Source organism: Quercus lobata, chromosome 11 (genome assembly GCF_001633185.2).
Source record: "Quercus lobata isolate SW786 chromosome 11, ValleyOak3.0 Primary Assembly, whole genome shotgun sequence".
Lineage (NCBI taxonomy): Eukaryota > Viridiplantae > Streptophyta > Magnoliopsida > Fagales > Fagaceae > Quercus > Quercus lobata.
This window is the reverse complement of record NC_044914.1, coordinates 33,676,064-33,699,219: the sequence shown is the minus strand read 5'-3', so window position 1 is coordinate 33,699,219 and position 23,156 is coordinate 33,676,064. Positions and strand designations below refer to the sequence as shown.

The 23,156-nt window shown below is 35.4% G+C and overlaps 1 protein-coding gene across 1 annotated transcript; it reads left to right on the top strand.

Moving 5' to 3' along the window:
- The first annotated feature begins 6,915 nt into the window (after positions 1-6,915).
- On the top strand, positions 6,916-18,651 carry LOC115969194 (protein unc-50 homolog). The gene is made up of 10 exons (XM_031088783.1): positions 6,916-7,163; positions 8,687-8,754; positions 8,958-8,983; positions 9,541-9,631; positions 13,879-13,974; positions 16,673-16,741; positions 17,026-17,084; positions 17,168-17,290; positions 18,094-18,165; positions 18,251-18,651. The coding sequence occupies exons 1-10, from the start codon at positions 7,074-7,076 to the stop codon at positions 18,313-18,315; spliced, it is 759 nt and encodes a 252-aa protein (XP_030944643.1). The 5' UTR covers positions 6,916-7,073; the 3' UTR covers positions 18,316-18,651.
- Positions 18,652-23,156: the final 4,505 nt, after the last annotated feature.

Genomic DNA, 23,156 nt, shown 5'->3' with positions numbered 1-23,156 from the left:
CTGCTGGTCCTCCTCGACCCTTTTGTACTTGTCAATTCGGTCCATGAGTTGGCGCACGCTGGTGACTGGCTTTCCAGTGAGGGACTTTCTTAAGCCGTGTTCAGTCGGCAAGCCCCTTTTGAATGTACTGATGGCGACGTCATCATATTTCCCTTCGATTTCGATTTCGTTATACATTTCCCAGTATCTATCCGAGTAGGCCTTCAGCGTCTCTCCTTCCTGCATGGACAAGGATAGGAGGGAATCGAGGGGCTGAGGGACTCTAGTACTGGTGATGAAACGGGAACCGAAAGCCTGCGTCAGCTGTTTAAAGGAATCTATGGAATTCGGCTGGAGGGAATCGAACCATCTCATCGCCATGGGTCCCAAGCTAGATGGGAATATCCTACACATTAACGCCTCAACCCTGGTGTGGACGGCCATCCTCTGATTAAATTGGCTCACATGCTCCACTGGGTCGGTCCGACCATTGTATATAGCGAACGTTGGTTGATGGAACCGCCGAGGAAGCGCTGCCCTCTCTATCCTACGGGTAAATGGCGACTGGGAGATGCGATCCAGTGCCTTACTCATGGCATCGTTGGCCAGGCCTTGGTAAGATGGGCTCTGGTGGCTGCGTTTACGAGGTCTCTCTTCCTCGTAGGAAAAGGTCTCGCTCGGGGGGGTTCTTGATCTTCGCCGATATTCATTATCCTCGTCACTGCTAGAGCCCGAGGAGGGTAAAGGACATTTCCGCTGTGCTCGGCGCAGCTTTTTCTTCAAGTCATCAATCTCTTTTCGTAAAGCCTTTCGATCGTTTTTCTCATGGGATGCATGATCCTTCCCCTTTGAACGGCTTTTACTCGTATGAGAGGCGTTCACGCTTCCCTCTCGTTGGTTATCTTGGTCGTTCCCTCGTTCGACATTTAAAAAATTGTCCTGTCGTTGAGAATTTGCACGTCCGGTTTGGCGCGGGCCTGATCCTTCCATTTCTTACTGTTGACTTGTCGAGACACTAATTCTTCCCACAGACGGCGCCAATTGTAAGGGCGGATTTTGGAGCCCAGGCCCAGTGAGCAGGCGATTCTGGCCCAAAAGACCCTCAACAATGAATTTATAGAGAGTGGGTCGAAAAACTAGGTCAAGACAGAGTGCACGTAATTGTTAGCAAGCCATGCAATCATTTAAACGTGGGAACGTTTTATCAAGCCCCCTGGGATAACAGTTCATGGAACAACAACTTAGGCTTTTCTTACAGACTTCTCTCTTTTTCTCTCTCTCTCTTTTCCTTACTTTTCGCTCCCCAGCCTTCCTCCCCCTAATCATGGGGGTTTTCTTCTCTTATATAGCATCCTTCGAATGATAATGGCCCTACACTTGTTGATCATCTGGGCCTTTACTTGAGTGCCTGTCCCATAAGACATCATCCTCCTTTTCTGTGAGTTGCACTGGCCAAGATAATACTGTTCTCCTGTCCTCTCCACATTAATGCGGCTGGAAAAGTAGCTTCCTTGCATTTAATGCGGCAGTTGTGGTTGCTCCCCTGTGCGTCCAGCATTTTCCTTCGATTTGGGACGATTTCCCACTATGTGAAGGGTGTGCGTTGGATTCCCATTTGATGCGTCTGAGGAGGCATTCCTTCTCGGACGCCTCTTAAACAGGCCCGGCCCGGCCCAACAGGGTTGGGCTGGAAGTCTTCTGGCCATGCCCTCACTTCTTGTCATGGTTGGACCCCACATGGGTGCCAAGGCCCTTTGTTGACTGATGAACTTTACCCCCACAATACGAAACACTATACACCATTCTTTTATTTTATTTTTTTTAAAAAAACCTTATTTAATTAATGACTTAACCATAAATGTTCTGATGCATATGTTAAAAGGAGAGATCATAAAAGATGTGAGATGATCTCACTCATCAATGTGTGATTATCCCGTTTGTAACCTAAAAGTTAGGTTCACTAGCCAAGCATGAGGTCAAATGCTCAAATTGGGTTAACATTGCTAATCACTTGACTCCTCTGGCTTGTTTTCTTTTATCTTTTTTAAATATTTTTCTTGAATTTTTTCCTTTCCTTTTTTTTATATGTTTTAATATATAGAAATCAACCATTATTTATATATTTCAAATGACAAGTTTTAGGAATCTTAAAGTATTAACTTCAAGAAATTATTCAATATATTAGGATGATCACATAAAAAATGTTTAGTAGTCCTCCCTCACAATAATATATGTATATGTGTATATAAATACTATGTGTCTGCATGAATGAGTATTTGATCCATAATCGAAACCCTAGTTTTTTATTCGATGAGATTTGAATTGTCCTGGGGAGCTTTTCTGACAACCAATGTTCCAATCTAATAAGGTTCTCAGATAAATTTGTTTCCTACTAAGAAATGTTAGATCCTTTCACTTTTGTTCACCTCTAATGCAAAACTTGGTTCCACAAGAGGAAAATGCACTAAAATTTCGTATAAAAATTTGTTGACTTTTGTATTATATTTGATAGATTTTGCAATGCTTTTATACACTCCTCTATACGATTACTTTTAAGACCGTTAATTTCTTCATTGCCATGGCTGTCCACATCAAGTTCTTTGATTGTTACTTGTCAAATCAATTGTGAAAGGATTCATTGTAAGAGTTTTACAGTGTTTATTTCATTATAAAATTTGGTCACATCTATAAATAACCATTGACTATAAAAATCAGTAAAAAGTTTTACAACAAAACTTTGTAAAACATTTTACAGAGTCACAATGTCACATAGCGACTCTCCTCCCTCTCATTTGGTGATTGGGCCACCGATCTTGATGGTTTGACCATCAATTTAGTGACTAGGAGGCACCGATTTTGGTGTTTTTTTTAGTTGAAAATTTTATGTCGCATGCACCAAACACCTAAAATTGTTACATTGTAAAATGTTTTCAGCAAAACAATAAGGGTGTCGTGAGGAGGGAAATTTGCATCTTGATTCTTCTTATAAATGAGAACAAGCAATACCCTTGAAATATAAGTTTCTTAACAGTTTACAGCTAACAAATGATATCTAGGCAATAAAATTTTTACCTCACTATCCAATTAATTTATTTAGTAAGATTGTTGTATATGGTTCATCCAGTTTAGTTAGGTTGGAATTCTTTATTTTTTATTTCACATAAGGAACAATTCTAAAAAATAGTTATCTGGGAGCATTCATCCTTATCGGGCTAAGCAATTTATACTTATGTCCAAGAACAAGATTAGAATTGAAGAAAAAGGAATGCGAAACTTTTTCATGTTTAGGATTTTGGTTGTTTGCAAGAGTTTGTTTGTATTAGTTTATTGGACTTATAAAAATAAGTCACAAATACTTAGAGAAGTAAGTTTGGATCAATTTTATGTGATCTTATAATTTTTCAAAATTTGAACTGAACTTATTAATCTACACACGCGGGAGGGATTTTCTATCCAAGAAAAATGAGTAAACCTAAAATTCAACTCAGGCAAAATAGTTTGTAAGAGTTTGACCAGTTGTTCCAATGAGCTAACATGTCGAAACAACATGATACATATGAAGAATATCAAATCACCATGTCGATGTGGATCATCTAATTCATAGACATGTAAATTTTTGAGCTTAAGCTATATCTTGTTTAGTCCAATAACTAAAGATATAGTTTTTTTTTTTTATTATATATAAATAATATAGGCATATAATGTGCATACACATAATAATAAAAAGGTGTATACACATTCTATGCCTTTTTTTTTTATAATGGTGTTTTGTCTTAATTCTCTTCATCTTTTTATTTTATTTTATTTTTTTTCATATTGTTTGATCATTTTCGTCATCATCTCCTCCTTCTTCTTCTTCTCCTTCTTCTCCTTCTCCTTCTCCTTCTCCATCTTCTTCTTTTTTCTTTTTAGGAGTCTTGGACCTTAACAACACAACCAAAACATAACGTTTTAGCGTAACTAATTTAATGATATATATATTATAAATATATTTATAATTGACACATTTATTTAAAATTTTGAAAATTATTGCATAAATATGTAAAAATAAATTATTAAATGAATATGTCCCAAGTTTGTATCATATGGTACATGATATGATATGATACACCATTCACAATTTTTTTAATAAAAAAAAACTTTTTAATTAATGACTTAACCATAAATGCTCTGATGCATATGTTAAAAGGAGAGATCATAAAAGATGTGGGATGATCCCACTCATCAATATGTGATTATCACGTTTGTAGTGTAAGAGTTAGGTTCACCAGCCGAGCATGAGGTCAAATGCTCAAATTGGGTTAACATCGTTAATCACTTATGGCCTCTTTGACTTGTTTTATTTTTATTTTTAATTTTTTTATAAAATATTTTGCTTGAATTCTTTCCTTTCCTTTTTATTTATGTTTAATATATAGAACCCGACTACTCTTGATATCTTTCAAATGACAAGTTTTAGGAATCTTAGAGTATTAACTTGAAGAAATTATTCAACATATCAGGATGATCACATCAACAATGTTTAGTGGTCCTCCCACACAAAATATATGTGTATGTATATATAAATACTGTGTGTTTGCATGAATGAGTAATTGATCCACAATTGGAACCCTAGATTTTTTCTCTGATGAGATTTGAATTGTTCTAGGGAGCTTTTCTAGCAACTTATGTTTGAATCTCTGATAAGGTTCTCTTGATAAATTTGTTTCCTACCAAGAAATGTTACATCCTTTCGCTTTTGTTCACCTCTAATGCAAAACTTGGTTCCACAAGAGGAAAATGCACTAAAATTTCATATAAAAATTTGTTAAATTTTGTATTATATTTGATAGATTTTTCAATGCTTTTGTACACTCCTCTACACGGTTGCTTTTATGGCCGTTGATGTCTTCATTGCCATGGCTTTTCACATCAAGTTCTTCGACTGTTGCTCCCTTGTCAAATATGTTGTGAAAGGATTCATTTGTATAAAGTAGTTAATCTCCCTCACCACCGGTCCAGTCCTCCCTCACTTTCAATTGGTTTGCTAATGGTGGCAATAATCACTACATCACCTAATTATTGGTTCTGACATGTTACTTACCTTCTTGTTGACGAGTTAAAATTAGAGATTTAAACAAAGATAAAAAGAGGAGGGCATTAACGATGAATGATTTTGATGGCAGTGGAGAGGGAATCCTAACTCTTAAGTCCATGTTCTTCATGGAAAACTAGTTTAACCAATTAATTAAAATGTTGAGTTGGGTTTTTTAAGTGCTAAATTGGGCTTATAATTGATGAATTAGTTTTTTATTTATTGATGTGGCTTAATTCTTTTGGACCATTGTACAACATTGTAGGAGAAATGCTTCCAATTTTTTTTGGGGGGGAATGTTGCTAAGATGAAATAAAGTTACTAACTGGCGAAGAAGGATATGTTTGTAAATATGGTATGGTGTATTAAAAGAATTTGTTTAGATGTTAACCCCAAAACAAATGGTAAAGGCTATTTGTCAATTCCTATATTTATGGCAGTCGATTTTATTGTTTAAGGGGATTGTAAATTACCCAATAAATAAAGTGAGAATGTGTAATTTGCACATATTTTAAGGGGTACACTATAAACATGACAATATGTCTAAAGCCACAAAATTTTCACAAATGTGGAGATTGTAAGTTATTATTAATAAGTAAAAGTTTATATCAATGGAGAATCCAGATGAGAACCAGTAAAAATGTGTCAACTCAATTGTTATGAAAATTGTTATGTTTGTAGCATTACCCAACACATGATATCTCAAAGAGAGATTAGATTGAGTAGGAATTCAAAACTTTTGAGGATCATCCAAGCCTCAGTTAGGTTTTGTAAATATCAGAATGCAAATCTTAGGATCCAATTACATTATTCATTGCATTCCTTGTATGACACAAATTTCTCGCCTCCATTCAAATTTCAATATGTAGCAAAAGTTAGGGAGAAAATCGATCCCACGACCAGTATAAAATTGAGGGAATTGAGGAAGCAAAAAAGACATGACTACACATCTCGAAAAACCTTAGCCTCCTTAAAAACTAGTAGCTTATTTATGAATAGGCATAATAGAGTCCTATGCTAGCAAACCATGGTGAACTATTTGATGTCTTTCATTCGTCCTTGTAGATACTTGTGGTTGTGGACTCGAGTAAGCTCATGCAATCAATTGTATCACTTGTATTGATTAAAAAAAAAAAAGGATTTTTCCCCTAATAAGTCATTAGGATGTGAATTCGCACCTTTTAAAAAGGCAATCTCTATATGCTTTGAGCTATATGCAGCAACACATGGGAATTCTTATATAAATCTAAACAAAAAACCCTCAAAATTATAAGTTATTACCTTGAACCAAACACTACCCTAAGATGCTAACAAATTTTGTAACTGATAGATCGTCTTGGTGTGCATTTGGAAGCAACTTCTTATCATGCTGGAAGTAGGTAAAGTATAATTGCATTTAGAAAAAAACAGAAGAAGAGGTTTTTTTAAAAAGAAAAACTTTGATGTTGTCGATTGTGAGTATTGGAAAAAAAAAAAAAGTAACGAGTCTTTGTGAAAGCGATTGTTCACCACCTTGATAAGTAGTGGCTAAACTTATGACAAATAGTGCGGATTGAATGGCTTCATAGTTCCTAAGATCTCATGATATTCATGAGATCCTGAATTCAAAACCTCTTGCTAGCATCTTGGGGCCACCTCATAGGATTTTTTCCTGTAATAAACTAATTCATATAGGACGGGAGACTGCATATACATGAGGGAATAGTTAAATACTCGAAGAGGTTTAGATATTTTTGTTTGTCAAAAAAAAACTTTATTTTTTATTCTAAAGGTAATTTCGCAAATAATCATCCAAAACTTGGGCCTAGCCGAAGTCCAATTCCAACCGAAAATCCATCTATATGATTAAAAAAATTTAGGCACAAACTTTACTTGCTCATAGGTCGTCATCGTTTTTACGTTTCCTTCCTCATCATCCGAACTCAACACACAGAAAGAGAGAGAAATCTGTGGAAATTTCACAGATCTTCTTCGATCAAAGAAGAAGAAGAAGAAGCAGACGAAAAAGAATCAAAAGGAGATGTTGCCCACAGTCTCGAAAGGGCGCTCGCAGTCCTCTTCATCTCGAGCTAACCCCATGTTCCCTCAGTACCTCCGTCGAATTGTCAAGGTCTCTCTCCCTCTCTCTCTCAAATTTTCATTCTCTTTTCGGATCTGATTTCCACGCCAATCGAATTTCCAATTATCACAGAATTGATTGAAATATCCACGTTCGTGAACTCGATCCACGAATACTACACACACTCTCTAACTATCATTGGCGTTTGATCTAATTCTTTGTGAATGTGCTTTTGATTTTTTTGACTGCTTAGCAAAACGCTGTGTTTCTATCTATGAGCTTTGAATTTTTTTTCTTTTATTCGGTTCAAGGTTTCGGATACTAAAGCTCAAGCTGAACTATCTTTTTGCATATGATTACTTAAAGTCAGTTATTTGTATTATCAACATAGAAACATTATGTGAACGACATGATTCATGTGATTCAATAATTGTCTTGCTATCGCATTTTCCTTTTTGTCATGTTAGAAAGTTCAAACATCATGATTCATGCGATTCAATAACTCGTGAACTGTTTTATTTCTTTATGTTTTTACACCAGATAAGTTCAATTTGTATGTAATGTTTACCCTAGTCTGTTTTGGGTAGCGGAAAATGCGTGCACTGGTAGCGCAAATCTACAGTCTGAGAAAATGAAAAATGTGTGCAGATTCTTGATGCTTTTGTAGATCTTAGGGTTTTTTTGGCGTGCTGCCAATCAGAGCGCCGGGACAAGACCCTAGGAAACAACACATGATGAGAGTCACGGCATTTTTAGAAGAACAATGCTCTTTTTAGAAGGATGCATGATTTACATAGAAGTAAATCTGAAATGGTTAAATATAGAAGAAGTTCAAATCCAGGTTTTAGTGATGGAAATGTTAACTATTTACCTCTAGGATACAGTGAATTGCTTTATTCTATTGTGAATATTGTGACATTGTTTGCTTGGTTGCTTTGAGGGAACCAAAAGTGGACTACTTTGAGGGAGTCCATAGTCCTCCAAGTTAGATTAGCTAACAATTTGTAACCTATAAAATCATGACTTCCAATTAGATAAAAGATGAATACTAGCTTCCTATAATCTATCAATAAAACTAATCATAATTCATCCTATTCCAAACTAATCTAATTGATCCTAATCCAATCTAATTTATTTGAATCAATAAAACACATCTCTATCATTATTTATCCAATAGTAATTAAAATAGATTAGGCCCATAATAGACATAATATGGATGCTCTTTTAATAATACCCAACAAAAAGCATAAGATAAGAGAATTCCCACATTTTTAACTCTATAATAATGATTTACATGTATACCAACACAAATAAGATGCTCCCAGTCCTGAGACACTTTTGTGTCCGTTTGTTGTCAGGTTTCCTTGCTAGACTTGTTTCATTTTCAACTTGATTCTTTGAGAACATTGCTGAACTGTTGGTTATGAAAACATTTCTTCTTCTTCTTCTTCTTCTTCAGGGCAAAGGCATTGTGTTTGAACTCATTTGATACTTGCACTTGATCACTCATCTATTTAATTAAACTTGTTTGATTTTCTCATCAATTTATTTTTGCTTTTGGTTGCTTGATTTAGTGGCAACAAATGGATATTGAATATACCTTTTGGCAAATGCTTCACCTATGCACCTCACCAAAAGTTGTGTAAGTATCTGCGCTTAGGCTCCGCAGTATTTTTCACCTTTTCTATCAATACTATTCTTACTATTAATAGCAGTTACCCTTTTCATGCAAGAGGATTTTTTTTTTTTTTTTTTAAATGCTGTGGATCAGATGTTTTGTGTTTATTAATGAACAACTTTTTATTAACTGTGTATTTTGCATGTTGAACTTTACAATGGATGTAGCTATCAGCACACCAAGTATCACAAGCGTAAGTCCACTCTCCATGGAATAGTCATTTACTAGCTGTCATCTGGTTTGTGTTGATGAATCTTTCAGTGCTGTAGAGTTAGATTGTGGTATCTGGCTACTATAATCATCTAACTGACTATACTTGTGTTTATCTAGATTGGTTGTTTTCTAATTAACAGAATGTTCAAATGCACTAACAGTTTGCAATTGTCAACAATATATTTCAATGATTTGAAAGTGAGGAAAATCAGATACCTGGTTTAATAATAAAGAATTTTGAAGTTCAAACTAAACCTTTTTTGTTATTTACTTCTCTTTTTGGTTTTTAGTTGCTTCAAGTCAGTTGTGTCTCTTAAGCGGTTAGGGCTTTTATATTATCTTAAAATATATAATGGAGAAAATCGTTTAGTTATCAAATATATAGGAGAGAGTAAATGCATTTGTAAAATTGTCTACTGGTTGGCATTTTTGTACTTTCTTAATTACAGTGACTGTAAACTCTGGGCATGTGGTAGTATGCTTTATTTCTTATAATTTTGATACAACTGAGAAGTTTACCTCTGCTTTTGATCCCAGAAACTAAGAATCAATGGGCACGTGATGATCCTGCTTTTGTTGTGATCTGCAGCTTTCTGTTGACAGTTGCAACATTGGCTTATTGTGCTGCGTAAGTTTCCAGCTACTTGCTTTCTCTGGCTAGTATTTTTGTGCAACTAAGTAGTGACAGAAATATCACTTTTGGAAACTGAGTTACTCATTTGTTTAGCTGATTGAGATCTATAAACGTAGGAAAGATGTTCATATTACAATCTGATGCAAGAATGTGTAGATTTCAGCATTTTATTGGGATTTAATGGTTGTGGTTTGAATTAAAATGGTCAAGTATTTGGTACCAATGGGTTTTGAATGAAACCAAGGCTTTTTAGTAAGCTTGATGTAGTGTGAACTGCTTTGGTTAACTGCAAAAGCATATTTCAGATCTTGCTTTTCTGATTTTAGGAAGAATAAGGAAAACAACTCTTGGCCCTTGTAGCCAAGTAATATTTTTACACTTTTTTATAAGCATGCCTAGGGTCAATCTGTTCTGAGTTGGAGATTATTGGGGTAATAGTTTGTCTATAATTTGTCAACTGAAAGAGAAAAATAAAAAAAGGGGGGGGGGGGGGGGGGGGGGGGGGGATAAGGTGTAAACACTCACACTTTAAGAAAGAGGGCAGTACACCCACAAAGGACCTCCAATGCTGCCGCAAATTTCTCTTTGTTGTTCTTTGAAAAAATTGATAGATTAAGTTGCTTTACATTTAGCAGTGGGCACTCCTTATTTAATAGGACTAGGAATTTTTTTTTAATAGAAACTACAGAAGACCAAATGTAGAGATTTGACACACAACTAGTCTCAATAAACGGGCCATTGATACAGTGCAGACAAGTAAACCGGAGAATTACCACCTAAGTATCCCCCCAACCCAAAAAAACAAGAACAAAAGCCACACACACACAAAATGTATGAAAATTTGTGACCCTATAATATTCATATGCGCAAAGAGTCAATATGGCACTTTCAATGTAGTTTTTTTTTAACCCAAGTCTCAAGATTTATTTTTTTGGATAATTAATAAAATTTTATTAATAGAAAGGTTACTTCATGCTCAGGATGATGAGCACCCCATAACCTAAAAGAATTACAAAAAAATTATGCACAAAACTTAATGGCCTGTTTGGAAGTTTAAAAAAGGAGGGAGAGTAGAGTAAAGGGAGGGAGAGTGATTCAATTACTTTGTTTGAAAGTTTTTTAAGGAAGGAGGGGGAGGGGTTTCAACTACCTCTAACCCCTCATTTTTAATTCCCCCAAATTGGAGAGATTTGGAGGGAGAATAGAATAGATGAATTATTGACCAAATGAATTCCCTAATTTACCCTTTCTAAATTAACAAAATTACAAACCAAAAAATTAACATAGGTCCTTTTCTTTTCTTTTCCTTAATATTTTCCTCAATAACTACTAACTAAAAAATTATTTTCCTCAGTAACCAAACAAATGATCAATTATTTGACTTTGAAAACTCTTCAAAGCATATTCTCAGCAATCAAACACAGCACCAGGTCGTTGTATATTATTTTTAATTGATCAACATGCTGCTTCATGATTGAAGATATAAACAAAACAAAATTGATCAATTTTCAGAATCCAAGAATAGGAAACAAAACAATCCAATTGAACAGAGTAAAATTCACAAATCTAGTACACCTATCCCCCGTTTGGTTGCTGAGAAAACAGATAAAGCCAAGAAAAAAAAAAATCTCATCCATCTGAAGTTGACGGAAATGAATATCACCTACTTTGAACAAAAACAAACCAATCAGATCACCTACTTTTTTTTTTTTGGAGATAAAAGATAGGTATTGTATTAATAATATCAAACAGTATACAAGCTAAGGATACCCTGTTTTAACGTATATAGAACAGGGGAAAGGAAAAACAATGATTACAAGGACAATATGCTCATCCAATGCTCATCAGATCACCTACTTTGAACAGAGTAAGATTTACATATAGAGCACAATTATATCACCGTTTGGCTGCTGAGAAAACAGAGATAGTAAAAAATAAGTGAAATCTTACAAAAATCAAAGCGGAGCTTCGTTATGCACATGCACATACACCTTGTTGTGACTGATCTGATAAAATAATAATTTTAATGTCTCTATTGTTTTGCAAACTTGTGCGTTTCCAATAAGGAGGTTTCCATTCTTGACATCTAGAGCCTTGTAATGTTATTGAATGAGAGACTTCTGACGCAGAGTTTATTGTTTCTGGAGCTTTAATATCCTAAAATTTTCTTAGAATTCTATGCCCTTCATGGTGGTGATGAGAAAGGATTTTGTCTAAGTCCATTATGAAGAGTTTTGCAGATATTTGTTACTGGTCAGTAAAGAAACTATTGGTATCTGTATGCAAGTTAAAGAGCACTCATAACAATAAAATTTTTTTCTTATGGGATGGCATTTTCTTGGCATCCAAACAGCGAAAGAACAGATAAAAAAAGAAAAAAAAGATTTTGCTTTATTAATTAGATAAAAAAAAGATTTTCAAATAGGGGTAAATTTATCTATTTAAATCATTTCCTCTCCTTTCTATTCTAATTTTTAAAACATCCAAACAAGAGGAAGGGCTAATTACTCCCTTCTCCCATACTAATTTTAAAAACATCCAAACAAGGTGGAGGATAACCATTCCCCTCTACTCTCTTCCTCACTACTCTACTCTCCTCTACCCTCCTCCCTCTCTAAACTTCCAAACAGGCCATAAGTGATTTTGCCAAATATAGAATGGTTTTTGTATTTGTAAGACCCCATACATGAGACCAAGCAATGATGCCAACTGATTCTTTGATCTGTTATCCTCAGAAGTATGGTTATCTTATTTCACTCCTACTATATCAACATCAACATAAAGGGACAAAGTTTCAAATGTATGATGAGTGCGTCCCAAACTGATTCATCCTCCCAAACGAAAGGCCAGCCATCCTCATTGGTAACCCTTGTTGGACCCCAAAAGTTCTAAATACCAGGCTTCATAAGTCATAGGCTATATCACAATGAATCAACAAATGGTTTATTGTCTCTCCATTGTACTAGCACATGCAACACCATTCAACTAAGGTAAATCCTTGCTTGATAAGATTGTCACAAGTCCCCTAGTCTGCTGTCCAAACAAAGAGTGAGACCTTCTTAGGGGCCTTTACACACAAAACACTCTTCTAGGGAAAAGAATTAGCTGGTGCACCTTGGATAGCCTCATGATTAGAGCCAACTTTAAAACCACCACTCCCTTTCAATATCCATATTGTCTCATCACACCCTTCCACATAGGCATATTGGAGTGTAGAAGATCCATGAAAGAATTGACTGACTCTCAACTCCCTAACATGAAATCCTCTTTGAAATCTCACTCTCCAAACACAACCTTCCCCTCCTATTGGGCTATCAATGACTGAATGGACTGAGGCATTCCAATCAAGTGAGCAAGCATATGGGCCAGGGCACAACTCTTTTAGAGAATGACTCCCATTCCATGCATCATGCCAGAACTTTACACGAATGCCATCCCCCACCTCAAACAATACGTATTGTTGCAAAGTGCCCCATCCTGCCTCAAAACTTCTCCAAGGATACACCCAAGAGGTCCCCTACCTAAACTCAAAGTCCAACCACCCTATTCCTTTCCATATTTCGTAGCAATAAACCTGTTTCCATAAATGTCTTACCTCATTCCCTTTCTGTCATAACCACTTTCCCAATAGGGCTTGATTAAAACTCCCTGTCCTCTGAATCCCCAAACCACATGTAGCAACAGGAGAACAAAATATATCTCATGCCACCAAAGAGAACTTAAACCTCTCATTCGAGGCACCCTAAAAATATTCTCTGCAACCTCTCCAACCTTTTAACCACACTAATAGGAATAGTAACTAAAGAGAGATAATAAAATGGTAAACTCGAAATCTTACTCTTTAATGGCCACCCTTTAGTCTACAATAGATTCCACTTTCTCGAAAATAGAATTGCACACCGATTTTGCCTTAAAAGAAGCTCCTAAAGGCATCCCAAGATAAGTCATTGGTAATCTCCCAATTTTACAACCAAGAATATCAGATAATTCCGCCAATTATCCACATTGCCTATCGGGACCACCTCATTCTTACCCAAATTAATATTCAGACCTGTAGAAGTTTCAAAACAAGTCAACACCATTCTGATATAATATAATTACTCAGTATTGGCATCACAAAATAAGAGATTTAATCTTATTTATATGTGTAAGATATTACTCCTAGATTGCTCAATCAATTTCTGCATCATAAGTTCTACAAACTGTGCTGATTCTAGTCTTGTTATCTTTCTTTATTTCAGGTATGACCATAGTGCTGCACATGCTGTTTATGTTGTTATCTCAGTATTGCTTTTCCATTTTTTAGTAACTGGAGTAGTTCTGGCTACATGTTGTTGGTAAGAGCACTTCCTACTAAATAATATTTGATTCTTGTCTTGTGTCTTATCTCTTAATTGTGAATTTGTGATGCCGATATTTGTGGAGGTGCTTACTGTTCCTAGCTGTTATTAGCTTTATAAAGCATGTTATATTGCAATGTTTTTATCTCGTTCTTCTAAATTTGCTGAGACTAGTCTGTTTGTGGTGATATTTTATCAACATTCATCTCTTTTTCTCTTAAAAATCATGAGAATTATTAGTGGATTATATATAGCCAATTTTGAAAGTTGAGTCCCTTATTAAAAAAAAAAAAAATTGAATTTTGAAATTGCTTGGGCACCAATGGTGTGAATCACTCAGATTTGCTTTTACATTACTCGATATGTTGTCATGGAAGATGCGTAACTGGAGCTTACATTACTGATTGAGATCAAAGATCCACTCTACCCAGGCTCTGAGAGTTTTAGTACTTCCCAATTTTGATATTTGTTTCTTTTGATCTTATGCAGACTTTTGCTAATTCTAGCCAAATTGATTCATGTACATATTTTATTTAGATGGTCTATGCTGCCTAATTGTTACAAGGTTGGTATAACCATTGGGTTGATATTTTCCCCAATTGCACAGGATTGTATGGGATGTGGACTGTGCGCTGTTGGGCTCATTCAGGTCCCTTGAATGACATGCACTGACAGTCAGTCCTCTGCTTTAACTGCAGAGGCTATGGTTGCCTGGCTATTGATGTAAGCCAGGTTGAGGTGTCTGGTTATTTGAGAGTCTGAACAGCATCTGGTTCAAGCAATAACTATGGACTAATAGTTTGTTAGGGTAAGACAACAAGATAAATAGTTGTGCAGTAATGATTGTGACGAAATAGTTATGAATGAGAAGTAATGATTGTGACGAAATAGTTATGCATGAGAAATAATGATTGTGGAAGTGGCTTTATTTGTCAAAGGGTGGTAGACTCACCTTGCTGAAGAGTACCCTCTCAAGCCTGCCGACTTATTATCTTTCCCTTTTTACTATCCCTAAAGTTGTGGCGACAAAATTGGAATGCATTCAAAGGAACTTCTTGTGGGGTTCATCAGTTGAGAGTTTCAAATATCCATTGGTGGCTTGGGAAAAGGTGTGTTTACCGCGTGAGTTGGGTGGTTTAGGTATTCGAAAATTGGCACCTTTTAATTAGGCCCTATTAGGGAAATGGCTTTGGAGGTACGGCCATGAAACCTCGCTTCTGTGGCGGAGGGTCATTGCCATGAGATATGAGGAGGGAAAAGGGGGTTGGTGCACTAGAGCTTGTTCTAGGGCTCATGGTTGTGGGTTATGGCGGAGTATTAGTGAAGGGTGGGACATTTTCGCTAAGCATTTCTTTTTTGTGGTGGGGGATGGTTCTCGCATTCTTTTTTGGCATGATAAGTGGACTGGGGATGTTCCTCTTAAAATTCTTTATCCTCATTTATTTTTGTGCTCAGCTAATAAGAGGCTTGTAGTTCTGAGGTATTAAGCCCTCCAGTGGGTGATAATGACAGAGTGTGGAGCTTAAGATTTCATAGGGAATTCAATGATTGGGAGTTGGCGGCTTCCCTTTCCCTTCTTCATTTCATCCAAACCCGAATTCCTAGGGGTGGAGGGAGTGACAGGCTTTGTTGGGATCTTAATAGCATTGGAAAGTTTGATACTCGGTCTTTTTATCATAAGATTAGAAATGCAGCTCTTTCCACTTTCCCTTGGAAAGGAATTTGGAAAGTTAAGGTTCCTAAAAGGGTGGCTTTTTTCATGTGGACAGCAGCCCATGGTCAGATTCTTACTTTGGATAATCTTATGCTTCGCGGTCGCCCTTTGGTGAATCGTTGTTGCTTGTGTTGTTGCAATGCGGAATCTGTGGATCACCTATTACTTTTTTGCCCGATAACTCATTCTTTGTGAATGTATATGTTTCAGTTGTTTGGGATTGATTGGGTCATGCCAAGTTCAGTTATGGACTTATTATTTAGTTGGTATCATTGGCATGGGAAGCATAGCTCTGATATTTGGGATTTGGTTCCAGACTGTTTAATGTGGACTGAACGGAATCAGCGGTCTTTTGAGGATGAGGAGAAAACTGTGGTTCAGTTATTAGAGCTTTGTCATCGGACCCTCTTTGATTGGTCTCGATGTTGGGGTTTCACGGATTGTTCTACCCTTTTTGATTTTCTTTCATCTATTAGAATAGTTTAGGGGTTACTTTTGTCTTTTTGTTCCTTTTTCCTTTGTTCACTACCGTGAACTCTTTGTATTTCTTTTGCTTTTCTTTTATTAATAATATTCTCTTCTTACTTATCAAAAAAAGAAAAAAAGAAAAAAGTTATGCATGAGAAGTAATGATTGTGATGAAATTGCTATGATATGTTCTGAAATCTATGTTGAATCCAGGTCTTCATAAATTAAATAATTGGCAGGAATAATTCTTTTTTCACCTATAATAATATAATTACTCATTTAGAGAAATATGATTTTTTGGGGGGTAATATTTGATCTTTAAAATATTTTTTAAAAATATTTAATCTTTAAAATAATTTATCAAGTAATATTACAATTAGGTAGGAAAATGGGGCTGACATATATTTTAAAATGATTGCTTTTGGTACCTTACTATAGTGCTTCTAGTGTCTTGAAGATAGAAATGATGTTGTGCAGTATTGTAATGACAAATGCATCTCAATGTCCATGCAGGTTCCTGACTAATTCTTACCTTCGTGAAGAGGCTCCCAACAGTCATGTGGTTGAGCAACGGGTTGAATGGCAAGTTGGGAGACTTTTGCCTTGTGATTCATTACAAGTTTAATTCTAATTTCGGTTCAACCAAGTTTATCCTGAAAATAAATAATCAGTTTTTTTTTTCTGAAAAATATACACTTGTTCATTGTTTTTATGTTTTGATAATATTGAATTAATTGTTTTTTCAATATTAAAGTTTCTCTATTTCAAAAAAAAAAATTTTGGCACATAATTTTGCATTCATTTCTGCCTTCATTATGTACTTTAAAATCTAATTAATTGCTTTGTGCTGAATTTTTTGGTTGTAGGCTGTACGCTTTTGATGTTCATTGCAACTCTTTCTTCCCAATGTTTGTTTTGCTTTATGGTAATTGCTTCTTAAATATGTGTCTTGTTCTTTAGTTTCAAACTTGGTTAATGGCTCTTACTGATCTCTCAGTTTTGTGGCAGTGATACATTACTTTCTGTCACCTCTTTTGGTTGCCCATGGCTTCATTCCTATATTGCTATCAAACCTGCTTTACATGGTGGCTGGTTCCTACTACCATTATCTCAACTTTTTAGGTTATGATGGTAAGCTAAATCTTTTGTTCTTGCTTTTTCGCTTTCAATCCTTTTTCTCTGTTCTTTTTTTTTTTTTTTTTTTTTTTTTTTTTTTTTTTGGTTTTCTTCCATTTTCTTTTGGGGAGAAAGGGAACTAGGCCCCGTGCAGGGGTGGGGGAGTAAACAAGGAATATCTGGTTCCAGATGGTGCTTCATGTAATAGGTATCATCACTATGAACAGATCCCAGTGTTTGATCCATTGCTTATTTGAACATAGTGAAATTGTATTGGAATTGAGTACAAAAACAGTCTTGTGTCTTTACTAAGATGATCAAATTTGATCAATTTCCAAACAGTGCAATCAAAATTTGTCATTCAATGCATGAAAAATGTAGAGTGGCGGTTAGGCTAAATTTTTTTTTTTCTATGGTAAAGATGGCAAGTGTTGCATCTTCCTTGAATATTGTTCCTGATTCCACTTCATTTTCTATGGATATTTGGAATTTATGCTTTTGGAATGATTTTTAAACCAATGTGGTTCCATGGCATGTTTTAGTGGATTCTTTATTTCATTATGTAAACAAAATTAATTAAGGGTCTGTTTGGATATCGCTTATTGCTGAAAACTGAAAATACTGTGGCGAAATAATTTTTAAGTATGTGAATAGTGCTGTGGGCACGTTCAACGTGCATTCCAAACGCACACTAATTTGAATTTCTTGTGGCTGAAACATGTCTTATCAACTTGTTTGCCTGGATTTGGCTTTTTAGTTTTACACATGGAGACTAAATCACGTGTTTAAATTGAGGTGTGATATATTTTCTTTTGCAGTATTGCCTTTTCTGGAGAGGACCACTTTCTTCCTATATCCCATTGGTGCTGTCATTGTCCTTTCTCCTATTTGTAAGTGTTGATTGTGACTCCTGATTGTGTTTTTGTTTTGGATTCTATTTCTATTGCATCTGAATTTAATTCTTTTTCTTTGCAGTGATTTTGAGCGGCTTCAATCCTTCAAGATATTTAATGAACATGTACTTTAGTCAACGATTATGATTCCAAAAGGCTAACGGTTCAGGTAGCATATATAATGGGGTTTGGGGGCTAGTTCAGGGACTGCATAAACATGAGGAGGCATTGACGACAGTTTTGATTGTTTCTCATGAATGTGAAAGGAAAAGCACAACGCCGCATGAAACAACTTTTGGTGCTTTCTTTTTGGGCATCTTACTACTACAAAATGGAAGTTGGATTAGGTCAAGTCAGGGCAGCAAAGTGTATATTTAGTGATTGGGAATATTGATCAAGGGGATCTGTTGAATGTATTGATTTTTTTGTTTAACCTTCTTGTCACATCTGTGTTTTCATTAATATATATTTGGAAAACTCAAACTGCCAGCCCCATTTAAGTTTCTTCTTCTTCTTCAATCTACATATATGTTAGGTAAATCATGTACTCAGCATGAATCGCAATGTGGGTTGTAGTATTTCACTTTTCTTATAGACCTGCTGGTTATTGATCTTAAAAGCGAGAAAATGCCTTGCCACTGATTTTAGTTGTAATTTCGATGTTTTGGATAATTTGGTAAGTGTGATGGTTATGGCCAATCTGTCAGTTGTAACCTGATGATTTGGATATTTTAGTTTTAATCTTCTTAGTCTGGAGAAAATACACCCTGTTATGGGTGTATGCTTCCTCTCTCTTACAAGTTGGTGGGACCCAAGCTATGCTTCCTCTCTCTCTCACAAGTTGGTGGGACCCACAACTTGGGTCCCACCAACTTGTGAGAGAGAGGAAGCATACACCCGTAACAGGATGTACTTCCTCCTAAGTCTGACCCAAGCCCTAAAATGCATAGATTCATTTGTTATTCTCTAGTCAAAAAGATTAAAATTTAATTTATATTAAAAAAGCTATATATATATATATATATATATTTAAGTCAGACAAAACAGATGGTTTGCTCAAACATTTCAACTCCAATGTGGCTGTTTGTAAAATTGCTGGAATGACACCAAAAGTCTAAAACTTTATATAATAAGATTTATAGTTGAAATTATATTATTTAGACTTTTACATCCATCTGTAGACTTTATATAATAAGATTTATAGTTGAAATTATATTATTCAAGTTTATTAGATAAAATGAGTTTCGTTTATACAGTAATAAAAATTAGATTCATGAATCTTTGAAATTATATATAATTTTTGCAACTACTTGGAGTTTTATATTATCATCACTTACAAATAATAGTTAAATATTTTATATAAACTTATTTAAAAATTTACACAATATAATCTCAAATTTATATAAGTGTATTATATTTACACTCAAATCAAACCTGCCTTTTAATAAATAAAAAAAAAATCATGACAGTAATGAACTTGTTTAGAAATAGATTATTATGTATGAGGTTAATTCATTTAATAGTTCAGGTTAAGGCAAGGGCGGCGCTACACTTTGTTTAGGGGGTTTAAATGAACCCCCTGACTTCAATTTTTTTTTTTTTTTTTTTATATATAAAATATATTTTTTATCAGTTTAATACTTTAATTTATTCTTAAAAATATTATTTTTGCACACCCTGATTTAAATTTTATATACTTTTATTACAAATATTTCCAACTCTAAGAGTAAGAATAAGTGTTTGTGGATTGTAAGTGTCACTTTTTATCATAAATTTATATTAGAGTAATACTACAACCACAATAATCGCTTATTGTAAGAGTGGATTGTGGATTGTAAGAGAGTGTTTGTGGATTGTAAGTGGCCAATCTCTTATTAGTTTTCATCTAGGCTCACCATTAATATCACTTTTTCATTTACTAATAATCACTAACCACATCAGCAGTTTGTAAAATTTTTTGTAAAATAGTTTGTATCTCTAATATTATTATTTATATTATATATGTGTGAGTATATCTAATATTGATTGTGAGCATTACTTTTTGTTATAATGTTATTTTTGTAAATAATGATATATGTGGAAGTTTGTGTGTACAGTTTAAATATAAGAGAAATGTTTTGATACCACTTTCATGGGAAATATAATAATTACTCTAAGAGTATCCGTTAAAATAACCCTAAATATAATATAACTTTATATAATTTAAGGGTTATGCTAACGAATGCCCTTAGGGCACTCATTAAGAATCCAGTTATAGGAAGTTTTGACATCACTTTTATGGGAAATGAAAAAAACTGTCAAAACATTAATTGCTTTTTTTTTTTTTTTTCTTTTCTCATAAAAAATTTCTTTAATTGGATTTTTAGCCAGTGCCTTAAGGGCACTCGTTAGCATTTCTCATAATTTAATAATTAGGAAATAGAGAGGGTTTGTTGCATGTGTATGTATTGTTATCATGTTATAATAACTTTTTGTTATAAAATCAGAAAAATTCAAGAAAAAAAAAATTGTAAAGTTAGTGATTATTCAAGAATATGATTGGTTAAGTAGACACATAATGTATTATTTATGTATGAATAAGTGTGGTTGTATGCGTCAATAATTAATACAAAACCAAATGAGTTGAGTTTACTCATTTAGTTTAAAATATTTTTATAAAAAACAAAGACAATTAGATAATAACAACAACATAAAAATAAAAATGTTAGATAAACTTAATAAAATAAAATGGTCATAGCTACCTACAATGGCAATAAATACTCATAATGAAGTATCATATAATAATTCAAAATTTAAAAACTTGTAGAAGGAAGTTGTAAAATTTCAATTTTTTTTTTCTTTTTTTTTTTGTGTGTGTGTCAATAACTCGATATATTCAAGTTCTCTTTTTATTAATTTTTTTTTTCATTTAAGTTTTTTAATGAGCCCCCCTAAACAAAATTCATGGAGTCGTCACTGGTTTAAAGTTTGAGTTTTGGCTGATTTTCTAAATGAATGAGTACACAATCAACATCTTTTTCACTTAAACCAAGCTGCTATTTATAAATAGTTCAATTTATTTACAACTCTGTTATGAATGAGTAGCATTCTTCAATGCTGGTGCTCTTAATAATTGAGCTAACTAAACGCTCATGGAGAGAGAAAACGCTCTCACTCTCTCTAGCGAAGAAAAAGACGAACTCATCCGTAGCACGAAAAAAGGTTATAGATAACCACCACGATACCACTGAACGGACCGGCGCCGTGAACCGGGCTGTTACTGATTCTGTAAGCCCGAAGCTGTCCTTCAAGGATAAGCTTGTCGGTGAGATTCCAGGAGCTTTTGCACAAGCTTTTGATCTAAGAGACAAAGAGGAGACTGATATGGCACCAAGCTCTGTTGAAGCAGACATGGAAAGCGAAGAAATAAAGGAGCTCAGGGAAGGTTTGGTTGCAGCAAAAATATCCCAGGGCTTAAAGCAGTGTATTCGTGCGCCATGGTCCAAAGCACTCATTATGAAGGTATATGGGAGAACAGTGGGATACACCTTTCTTCATGCAAAAATCCTATCTCTATGGAACCTGGTTGGCAGGATAGACTGTGTTCATCTAGGGAAAGACTTCTTTCTCATCCGTTTTTCAGTGAAGGAAGATCATGATTTGGTGCTCAAGAATGGGCCATGGTTCATAGGAGAAAACTTTCTATCCTTAAAACCTTGGGAACCAAACTTCAAGCCAACCACGGCGGTAGTGTCTTCGGTCGCTGTATGGGTTAGACTCAACGAGCTACCTATTGAGTATTATGATTCTGAGGCCCTCCTCATCATCGGTCAAGCCATTGGGAATGTACTCAGAATAGACACTCACACTGCAACTGGTACAAGGGGTAGGTACGCCAGGCTTTGCATTCAGGTGGATATTGAGAAACCCCTTGCAAATGCGGTGCTTGTGGATAACATTGAGCAACCTATCACTTATAAGGGGTTGCACAGGTTCTGCTTTTCTTGGGGCCATCTTGGTCATCGGAGAGAGGAATGCTTTTTTACTATTAGAAAACCATCACCGGAAAGGCCACCTGCGCCGGAAGGACAACATGTCCCTACCAGGAATGATAACGACACTGAGGTACCCAGGCCATGCGATTCGCATGAAGTGGACCCAAAAGATGACACGTATGGTCCTTGGATGGTAGTGAGCCGTAAGAAGTCCAGCTACAGAAAGGACAAAAGGCACAACTCTGCTCCCACTAACATTCTGCATGCAGTGCGGCATGAAGGAGTTGATGAGCAAGCAAGGCCTGGTGGTACGGCTAAGGTGACACCTGGCTTGGGTGTTTTAAAAATTAATGAAGGGAAAAGGAAAGCAAATGGTGAGCTGGTGGGGTCGGAAGAGCCACTAAAGGAAAAATCTAGCGTAAAAGGCATAGGTATTATTTTAGATAGTCCATATAAGTTGGGCCTGTTCAACAAAGGCACAAGTATTGCTCATGAAGGCCCATTTTCCATTAAGGGCAAAAAAGTCTTGGCAAGACTTAAGGTAGCTCCAGCACATTCTAAAGACGCCGAAACTAGTGAAGGAATAAGATCAAACAAACTTCTGAAAACTTTTTGGACTCCCACTAACACTGCATCTCAAGCTGACGAAGATGGAAAGTTTCAGTTCCTTAGTAAGTCAAAAAATAGCATGGGCGATACAAGTGAAGGGAAAGGCAGTGGTAATCTCAGCAATAGTGGGGCAGTTCAGGTCCAATCTGAAGGAGGCATGGAGATGGATTTCTCTATTAATACCGGTGTGGCTGACCGATGTGTTAGAGACTGAGGAGGAGATCATGATGGTCTGGGAGAGATTCTCTCAAATTCCCCCAATCCCGATACTGAAGCTTGTGGCAATCAGCCTTTTGGGCAATCGGTTCGCCGTGAAATTCACCCAAGTGATCCAACCATTCACAATCTTTGTTTGTCAAAGCAGAGGAGAAGAAGATGGGGGTATTAAAGCATTGCCTACAGTCA

What these genes read in the sequence shown, in the direction of transcription:
- LOC115969194 (XM_031088783.1), top strand. Translation starts at nt 7,074, where the DNA reads ATGTTGCCCACAGTCTCGAAAGGGCGCTCGCAGTCCTCTTCATCTCGA. An exon ending in ACCTCCGTCGAATTGTCAAG is followed by an intron (nt 7,164 to 8,686) that starts GTCTCTCTCCCT and finishes TGCTTGATTTAG; the next exon opens with TGGCAACAAATGGATATTGA. An exon ending in CATTGTCCTTTCTCCTATTT is followed by an intron (nt 18,166 to 18,250) that starts GTAAGTGTTGAT and finishes TTTTCTTTGCAG; the next exon opens with TGATTTTGAGCGGCTTCAAT.